Here is a 10,306-nt window from a genome sequence, read left to right on the forward strand (position 1 = left end):
TGCTATAGTCATTTTTTACTCAAATTTTATAAGAAGCATGTCATCATCAGTTCTGGTATGTAAAAATGAGCAGAATTCTTAATATAATATGTTAGATTTTATAGATAGTGGATATATAGGTAGTGAATATTCATAGTGAATATGAATATATATGCCAATACTACATGCCATATATATACATATATGTCTGTGTGTGTGTGTGTGTGTGTATGTAAAAAGCTATAGTAATTTTTTTTTTTGCACACATTTCTGCTCCACTCAGTTCAGAAGTTAGCATTCATAGTAGTTTATTATTTCTTTATTTGGTAGGTATCCTTTCTGAGAACTTCCAAAATGTCCTTTTAACCTTTGTTTTCATTGAATCAGTGTTGAGCTCCAGGCATATTTATTTCTCATTTGAAATAGCTTTTCTACTACATAATATCCTAATGGCATTTTTCATCTGATCATTTCTTAAGGTATAGATTAAGGGGTTTAACATCGGTGTTATCATAGTGTAGAACACTGCAAGTGCTTTATCGATAGATAAAGTAGTAACAGGTCTCATGTATTCAAATATGCAGGGCACAAAGAATAGGATAACTACTGTGATGTGGGAGACACAGGTGGAGAGGGCTTTGCGCTTTGCCTCCAAGCTGTGGTTCCTTAGGGAGTACAGAATGACCACATAGGAGATGACCAAGAGGAGGAAGAGGAAGACACAGATGAAACCACTGTTGGCAGCAACAAAGATCCCTAGAGTGTGGGTATCAGTGCAAGCAAGATTGAGCAAAGGGTTCAGATCACACATAAAGTGATCTATGACATTAGGGCCACAGAAGGGTAAAGGGATGATAAAGAGGATCTGTATGGCTCCATGAAGAAAACCTCCCACCCACACCACTCCCATTAACAGGCCACACACCCGCCGATTCATGATGGTCATGTAGTGCAATGGCTTGCAGATGGCCACATAGCGGTCATAGGCCATCACCGTAAGTAGGATGATATCAGCACCTGCAAAGAAATGTCCTCCAAAGATTTGGATTATACATGCATTGAATGTGGTGGTCTTCTTTTCACGGAGTGAATCTATGATCAGTTTAGGGGTATTAACAGAAGAATAGCAGGCATCAATGAAAGAGAGATAGGCCAGGAAATAGTACATGGGAGACCCCAATAATGGGCTGGCAGTGATAGTGACCACGGTGAGCATATTTCCTACCTCAGAGATGATGTAAATCACCAAAAATACAACAAATATGATTTTCTGCATCTTCGGATTCTCCGTGAGCCCCAGTAGAACAAACTCTGTCACGTTGTTTCTATTCTCCATTATTTCATATTATGAATAATTGCATTACCTGAAAAAAAATTCCTTTGAGTTAATGTAACCTTGAATGTATTATGCTTTTCCATCTAGTAAGTAATACATACCTAAATTCTATTGAATTGTGGATTCTTATGTGGTTTTCTGAGATAGAAAATAAATTATGAATTCTTTAAGATTATGTAAATTATTTACTCATTGAAATTTTTTTGAGTATGGCCATAGGGAACTTTGTAAACACACAAGCAGGAGATCATTGGTACACACTTCATCATTTGAGGTGATCAGTTATGTAACAGGAAGTAGTCAATTGAGTAGATTAAGTAAGAAAAGGGACGTGGTTTATGATGTAGAAGCTGTGAATGCAACATTAGGAATTTTCCCTTTATCCTTAGGAAATGGGAAACCATGAGAAGACAGTGAGAATATACATGGAAAAGTGAAGAGGAATTTGAAGAAGACATAATAAAGGATAATATTTTAATAATGATCTTCATGTTTCTTGGATGAAGTGGGGTGAGGTTCAGTAAGAGATTGGAAGCCAGAGACAGAAACCCCAGTTAAGAGATTATTTTTATAGTTGACATAGGATTAAGAGGGTATTGATTGTCAGTATGTAAAGTATACAAAAGCTACTATAAAAATAATTAAAATAATGTTTATTTTTTATATATAATAATACAATATTTGCTAATGATATATATATATAGAGAGAGAGAGAGTTTAATTATTGATTAATATGGTCGTGTGTGATAACAAATGTATAGATAGGATCTTATTAAATACTGACAACATCGCATTTGTTTGGTATTATTCCATCCATTTTGAGATGAGGAATCAGTGTCAGAGAATTAGGTATGGTAATAATAACAATAACAATGTTTACTAAAAGTGAATATTCAGTGGTCTTCAGTGTTTTTGCAGATGTTTATTGATTTAATCCCCACCACAAACCTGTAAGGTAATTCCAGCTCTTGTTTTGGCAATTACTTTATATTTTAAGTAATAGAAACACAGAGAAGGTAAGTTTCTGCCAAGATCAAGATGCTAATAAAGAGCAAGAACTAAGATTAGTTCAGATTATACTTCTTTATGGTTTTCCTCCAAATTATTACCCGTGCCCTATATTGTTATAATTAACAACATTGAACTAATAATATTTTTCTTATATGACCACAATAATTGTAATCACTTTATTACTACTTTCGAGGCCAGTGTCTATAACACAATTTCATTAGGACACACACACACACACACACACACACACACAGAAATGCTTGAACTCCTATCAAGTAAAAAAAAAAAAATCAGAAATGAAAAAGTCAAATAAAAATAAAAAATGTGGTACTATGTTTATTGAAAGCTCTTTTTGTCTTGACCTCTCCCTCTAACTTAGTTCTCCCTACTATAATCCATCTGTTTTTTGGGTTTTTGGTTTTTGGGTTTTGGGTTTTGGGTTTTTATTTTTAGTTTTCTGTCAAGCTTTCAAGCCATCTGTTAAATGTTGAAAAGGATTTCCACTGCGGTTAAATGCTTTGGTTTCAAAATCAAAATGACAAGGTTAGAATCCGATTTTTCCACTTGCATCTTCTTTTATCTGGAGTACCTTCCTAGTACATTACATCCTTCTTTCCTCATGTATAAAGCAAGATTAATCATATCGATATGAGAGATTTTCATGAGAATTGTTTAAGGAAACCTACTTGAACATATCACCACCATGTTATATGCACAGAGGACTTTCATCTATTTTGTAACTGTGTAGGCACCTAGGATATAGGAATTATTGACATTTTGAGTGACATTTAAGCAATGATTTAATTTTTTATAATAATTTAGTTTTATTAATTAAATAAAATAATTTAATAATTGCGCAAGAAGTTCAGGAAGAATCCTCTCTAATTTTACTTTTAAAGAAGGTACACAGACTCAATTATTTGTAGACTTTGTTACCAGAAAGAAATTCTCCATTCATGCTTGGATAACACAGCTGATGCTATGTGTCCTTTATTATTCATACTTACGCCTCTTCTATGTGAGAAGTGTATTTCCATTGTGTGAAAACACACATTGTGTTTTCATTCTCTTGATTAGTCTCGATTATTAAACTAGCTGTCTCATTGCAAAAGTATGTTGTTTGGTGACAAAGAGCAGGGTCCTACAATTGGCTTCAATTCCTTGATTTTCACAATTTTTTTCTGTCAGCTTAGGTGAATGACATTTACGAACAATCTTTTCAAGAAATGGGGTAAGAATGGAATACTTGAATACTATATTTGAAGGGACTGAAACAATGATTAATATATATGGGAGGCAACAATACTTAAGATGCATCAGCAATATTGAAAACTTACCTTACAGACATAGAAGATCTTAATGATGTTTGGAGGTGTTCAGAAATAATCCCATCTTCAAACTGACCTCTTCTCAGATAAGTAACTTTCAATATGAAAGATAAGACGCACCCAGTAAGAGACTGGTCAAATAATTTGATACCAAATCAAGTTTTTAAGAAAGTGTTTTTGTCAATCAAAAGTTTCCCTTCTAGCCTAATGCCTCAAAAAAATTTTACAGAACAATTGGAATTTGAATTTTGAAAGGATTATTTTAGAAAAAATATGGAGACGTCATCTACAGATGGCTCTGGTCCCATAGGGAAGAAGCAAGATGTATGGAGCAAGCACATTCAAATGGGTCATTCTGAGCATATGAATCTTTCTCTGCTAATGTAATCAACAAAAATCATATTCACCTTACAGTGCATGCATATTTAAAGAGTTTTCCATAGGTTCAAGGACCTTGTCATGGTGTTGTTACTTTGTCTCCCAGGAATTAATTATCTCCTCTGACAGAAATGATTTGTCTTAGAAACCATGCTGAAGAGACATGTTTAACAAACATCCAGTTTTGAATAGGGAATTGCATGTCCTGTATTTGGAATCCAAACACATAGGAATACCTTTCTCTAAATGAACCTGAGATTCTAAGAAAGTGGAATGTTAGGCAAGTAAAAAAATGGCATAATTCCAGTGTGGTGACCTGTGATGTATGTAACCTATGGATTCATGTCACAGAGAGAACTTCTGCCTCCTCAGCAATAATACAACTTTTCTGGAACCTGCTACAGATTGCTTGAGAGCTAGAGCAGTGAGGGCATGAAATCAATGGCCAGCATTTTAAGGTTCTTGACTCCAAAAGCTGTTTTTGTTTGTTTGTTTTCACAATCACTAGGAGACAGGAAGTAAAAATAAACTCTAAGTAGCTCCCAGCTGGTTATGTCTGGGATTCATCCAACTAGTTATCTTTGGGATTTATGGTTTGTTCAGCATGGATTACTAGGCACCATTAAAATTGTGGAGGCAGATCAAAATACAAGATGAGTCCCAATTTTTCTACAGCTTTGTCACTTAGTACCGTTGTTTCCTTTGAATAACTTAGGAGACCTGTGGTGATGTATTGTTGTGGTTTTAATTTGCTTTCTCTGATGACTAATAACAGTGAGATTTTGTTTTTCATCTTGTAGACCTCACACTCATTTCAAGTTCATTTTTGTGTACGGTATGAAATGAGATTGTAGTTTAGATTTTTTTTTTTCATAGATCCGGTATAATTTGTGGAAAAGTCTACATTTTCCCCATTGAATTACTTGACATCTTTGTAAAAATTCATATAATTAGGCCTATTTCTGTGCATTTTATTGGTTTCAAGTCTCAGTGTTTACCTTTGTGCCAATACCACACAGCATCGATTATGGGAGCTTAATAGCAATTCTTGAATTTCAATAGAGTAAGCATCCAAACTACATTGTGTTTGTGTGTGTGTGTGTGTGTGTATGTGAATCTTTGAGATTCCTTTGAATTTGTGTATTTCTATATAAATCACAATGGAATTGTTAATTTCTTTAAAAATACTGTTGAGATTGTTATTGGAATTGTGTTTAAAACATAGCATGGCATGGTAAAAGTGGAATAGTTTTTTTTAATTTCATCATTTATTAAAGTCTTTTAAATCATAACTATCAATTGAAATTTATCAAATAATTTTACATTAATTCAAATGGCCTTGTGATACTCCTTCATTCTGTTAACTTAGTGAATTACACTGATTTCTAAATGCTCAATCAGTCTTTTATTCCTGGAATAAATTCCACATCACCATGGGCAATTATTTTTTAAGAAACATTGATGGGATTTTTGTTTACTTGTATTCTGTGTAACATCTTTGGGTGTGGATTCAAAAGGGTATTTGTCATATATATATATGGATATATACATATGTATATGTATATATGAATATATATTTTTTCTGCATATAATGTGACTTGGCATTTAGGCAATGCTGCCTTCATATAATTAATTGTGTAGTATTCTCTCAATTTTCTGAAAGACTTTATGTAGAATTTTTATTATTTGTTCAGGGTTCCATGAAGTGCTATATAAATTTTAGGAACAACTTTCCCTCTAACAAAAATAAAATGAAACAAAACAAACAAAGAAACAAACAAAGGCTACTGATAGCTTCATAGCAATTGCAGGGCATCTGTAGATCACTTGAGGAATATTGCCATCTTTATATTATAGTCTTCTAATCCATGAATATAAGCTATTTTTCTCTTTCATTAAGTCTTCCTTTATTTCATGTAAAAGTCTCTCATTCTTCCATTGCAGAATTATATATACAAAATCTAAGATATGGAAGCAATCTTTTTGTCCACGATGGAGAATGAATAAAGAAAATGCTCTTTTACCATTCTGAAAAACCTGTGGCCCTTAAGAATTATGCTAAATCTACTCTGCTTATGTTCTCTAAGTTGAACAGCAAAGGCTGTATGACAGCACATCTGTTTGCAACATGGTTTACTGAATATTTTAAACCTACTCTTGGGACCTGATAGCAAAAAATATGACTGCTCATTAATAATGCACCTGGTCATCCAAGAGCTCTGATGGAGATATCCAAGATTTACATTTTCATGCCTGCAAACATAACATCCATTTTTTAGCACGTGGATCAAGGAGTAGTTTAGACTTTCAAATCTTATTATTTAAAAAATACATTTTTGTAAGGCTGCAGCTACTATAGATAGGGGTTTCTTTGATGGATCTGGGCAAAGTAAACTGAAAACCTCAAAAGAATTCACCATCTCAGATGCCATTAAGTACATTTGTAATTAAGATATTAAAATATTGGCATTAATAAGAGTTTGGAAAGAAGTTGATTTTAACTCTCATGAATGACTTTGAGGGGTTCAAGTGTTCAGTTTTGGAAGTCACTGCAGATGTGGTGGAAATAGCAAGAGAAGGAAAACCAGAATGGAGCCTGAAGATGTGATTGAATTGCCATAATCTCATGATCAAATTTTAACATATGAGGAGTTGCTTTTTATGGAAGAACAAAAAAAGGGGATCTTGAGAAGGAATCTACTCCTGGTAAACATGCTGTGAAGATTGTTTTAAAGACAATAAAGGATTTAGAATAGTGAATACAATTGGTAGATAAAGCTCTAGCAGGTTTTGAGAGGATTGACTCCAGTTTTGAAAGAAGGTTCACTGTGGGTAAAATGCTATCAAACAGAATCTTTGTGAAAGGAAGACTCAATCAAACAAAACTCATTTGCAGCAAAACTCATTGTTATTTTAAGTAATTTCCAAAGCCACCCCAACCTTCAGCAACCACTACCTTCATTATTCAGCAGCCATTAACATGACGGTTACAAATTCCACCAGCAATGATATTAAAACTCTCTGAATGCTCAAATGATGATTAGCAGTATTTAGCAATATAGAATTTGATATTAAAAACATTATTTTTAATCTGCTATTGCACACTTTTCAGACTGCAATATAGTGTAAATATAACTTTGATATACACTGGGAAACCAAATATTTATTGACTCACTTTATTGTGATATTTACTTTATTGCAGTAGTCTGAAAATGAATCAGCAATACCTGAGGTAGGCCTGTGCTTTACCAGGCTCTTTAGAACTCTGCCTTAGCTCTCACTTCCTGCTTGCATAGAGCCTAAAGGTCATGGAGTAGTGATCATCCTAGTGTCTCCTTGAACTCTTCTGAGTGTGTATCCAGCCCAGAGCTTGTATAGATTGTCCTCTAGATTCCCTGCTATATACACAGGTTGTTCTCACAGCCATTGTTCTCACATTATCTCCTTCCCAAGCCTCATTCTTTCCAGAGTTTTCAGTCTATTTGTCACTTTCATGATCTTATACCTTGCAACAGGCACCTGTGATGAGAATATTTGCCTCAAATTATTTTGGTAAAATCTACCCTGCAGACCTCCCCAGCCCTGGGAAGTCTTGCAGGCAGATGAAACAAAATCAATCCAGTGAGGCAATTCTTGGTGGAGCCACCAAAAATGCAAAACATAGCACCAGGATCATTTGAAATCATTGTCTGTTCACCTCTGATACCAGCAAGCCCCATGAGGAATGTGGGCCACCATCCTCATGGCTGCCATTGCTGAGAGGTAGGAAATGGTGGGTACGTTAAAATTCCACCATGTTTCCCCCCAAAATATATCAGCTTCTTTCTTCATTAATCATTCCACTGGTTGTTGTCTCTTTTCCATTAGGCTTAATAGTTACTAAATTTTGGGAAATGGCTCAGCATAATTTAAATAGCTAAACAGACACCTAACATATGGCCCAGACACTCCACTGGTATTTGTGCAAGAGTAATAAAAGCACATGTACTTACAAAGAGTTTACAAGAATGCTACCAACAGCTTTAATGTAATAGCCAAAAATTGCAAATGAGCTCAAGGTTTACTGGTAGGTAAATGGGCAAATTGTGGCACAGCCAAGCAAAAACACTACACAGCAAATTAAAGAAAATTTTGGTTCCATGATATTCCATTATCTAATACTAGAATAAATTGTGTCTATTTTAATTATATATTTACTCAATATTGTAAATTATTCTCATGATCAGGCACTAAGCAGCTCTGCTATTTCTAATATCTATAGAATCTTTGGATTTTATATGTGAATGATCATGTTATTTGAAATTTTATCAGCTTTATTTCCTCCTGTCCCGTTCTTACAGATCAGATTTTTGTCTCATTGTGCTGCACTACAGAGTTGTATAGAATTGGTGAAAAAGATCAGCAATTTGCCTCATTCTTGATGTTAAAAAAAATATATCTAATTTAATCCCTTTACAATAATGCTTTAAGTAGGACTTTTTTTTTTAAGATTTTATTTATTTATTTGACAGATACAGATCACAAGTAGGCAGAAAGGCAGGCAGACAAAGAGGGGGAAGCAGGCTCCCCACTGAGCAGAAAGCCCGACTCGGGGCTAGGTCCCAGGACCCTGGGTCATGACCTGAGCCGAAGGCAGAGGCTTTACCCACTGAGCTACCCAGGTGCCCCTAAGTAGGGCTTTTAAGAAATATTATTGTGGGGCACATGGATTTTATTTATTTATTTGACAGATGTTAGATCACATTGTATTGACTCATATTGTTAAAACTTTGACGAACCAGAAAAGACCTCGAATAGCCAAAGGAATATTGAAGAACAAAGCCAAAGTTGGTGGCATTACAATTCCGGACTTCAAGCTCTATTACAAAGCTGTCATCATCAAGACAGCATGGTACTGGCACAAAAACAGACACATAGATCAGTGGAACAGAATAGAGAGCCCAGAAATCGACCCTCAACTCTATGGTCAACTAATCTTCGACAAAGCAGGAAAGAATGTCCAATGGAAAAAAGACAGCCTCTTCAATAAATGGTGCTGGGAAAATTGGACAGCCACATGCAGAAAAATGAAATTGGACCACTTCCTTACACCACACACAAAAATAGACTCCAAATGGTTGAAGGACCTCAATGTGAGAAAGGAATCCATCAAAATCCTTGAGGAGAATGCAGGCAGCAACCTCTTCGACCTCAGCCGTAGCAACATCTTCCTAGGAACAACGGCAAAGGCAAGGGAAGCAAGGGCAAAAATGAACTGTTGGGATTTCATCAAGATCAAAAGCTTTTGCACAGCAAAGGAAACAGTTAACAAAATCTTTTGAAAGGTTTCTCAAAGATCCAATGTGAAAATTTGTTGCTCTTTCTTTTTTATTTCTTGCTTCTTTATAATTTTCTCTTTGATTTACTCTTCTAAAAATAAACTCCTTTTCAGATTTTCTTTTTTTCTAGTGAAAATATTAATGTCATCATTTTCTTTAAAAGTATCATTCTCCCTGTATCCTACAAATTCTGACAGGTAGAATGTTCCTTATATTTTAAGTATAGGTAGATTTTTACATTTCTAGTATGATTTCTTAATGAATTAACTATGTTTCATAGTATAATTTTAATTTTTAATAATGTATCTGTGTATGTATTTTTATTCATATCTACCTAGATCCAGATGTAGATCTACTTATAACTTTTATTGAGCTCAGATTTCTGTATAATGTCACCTTTTAAAAAACATGGTGATGCTTTTTAAAATATTTTTTAGCTAATTTTATGTATACTCCTATGCATATAAAAATGCATATTCCATGTTATATGTATGCTTTTATATGCACCTCCATTAACTTTTAATTTCTGTTGTTCAGATCTTTTATACCTTCTGAACTTAACGTCTTTTTAGTCATCCATCATTGAAAAAGGAACATTGAAATCGTCCAGTGTGAAGGTGGATTCATATTTTTCTTCATGTGGATTTATCTAAACTTGCTCTATGCATTTGGAGACTAGACTGCTAAGTGTGTGCCTGAGGCAGGGTCATGCAGCAAGAAGACAGAGTCAAATATCATACTTTACAGATAGTATTGTAAGAGGATTTTAAGATGTAGACAATTGTAGGAAAATCACAAGGAACATGTAATATCCTGGAGCTAGTGGAGCTGAGTACAATCGAGGGCAGTGGGTGCACAGTAGTGGGAAGCAGAAGTAGACATGAGCAATGCAGGAAAAAAAATAAAGTAAAATTAGACTTACATGGACTTAGCACGGTCCCAGGAGGATTGATGCT

At 34.5% G+C, this 10,306-nt stretch overlaps 1 protein-coding gene across 1 annotated transcript; it reads right to left on the reverse strand.

Annotated features, from left to right (window-relative positions):
- Positions 1-385: 385 nt before the first annotated feature.
- Positions 386-1,315, reverse strand: LOC123949271 (olfactory receptor 4C46-like). Its single transcript, XM_046016651.1, has one exon. The coding sequence runs from the start codon at positions 1,313-1,315 to the stop codon at positions 386-388; it is 930 nt and encodes a 309-aa protein (XP_045872607.1).
- Positions 1,316-10,306: the final 8,991 nt, after the last annotated feature.

Source organism: Meles meles, chromosome 8 (assembly GCF_922984935.1).
Source record: "Meles meles chromosome 8, mMelMel3.1 paternal haplotype, whole genome shotgun sequence".
Taxonomy (NCBI): Eukaryota; Metazoa; Chordata; class Mammalia; order Carnivora; family Mustelidae; genus Meles; species Meles meles.

Bases quoted from the DNA above. Each gene is read 5' to 3' on its own strand.
- LOC123949271 (XM_046016651.1), bottom strand. From the start codon at position 1,315: ATGGAGAATAGAAACAACGTGACAGAGTTTGTTCTACTGGGGCTCACG.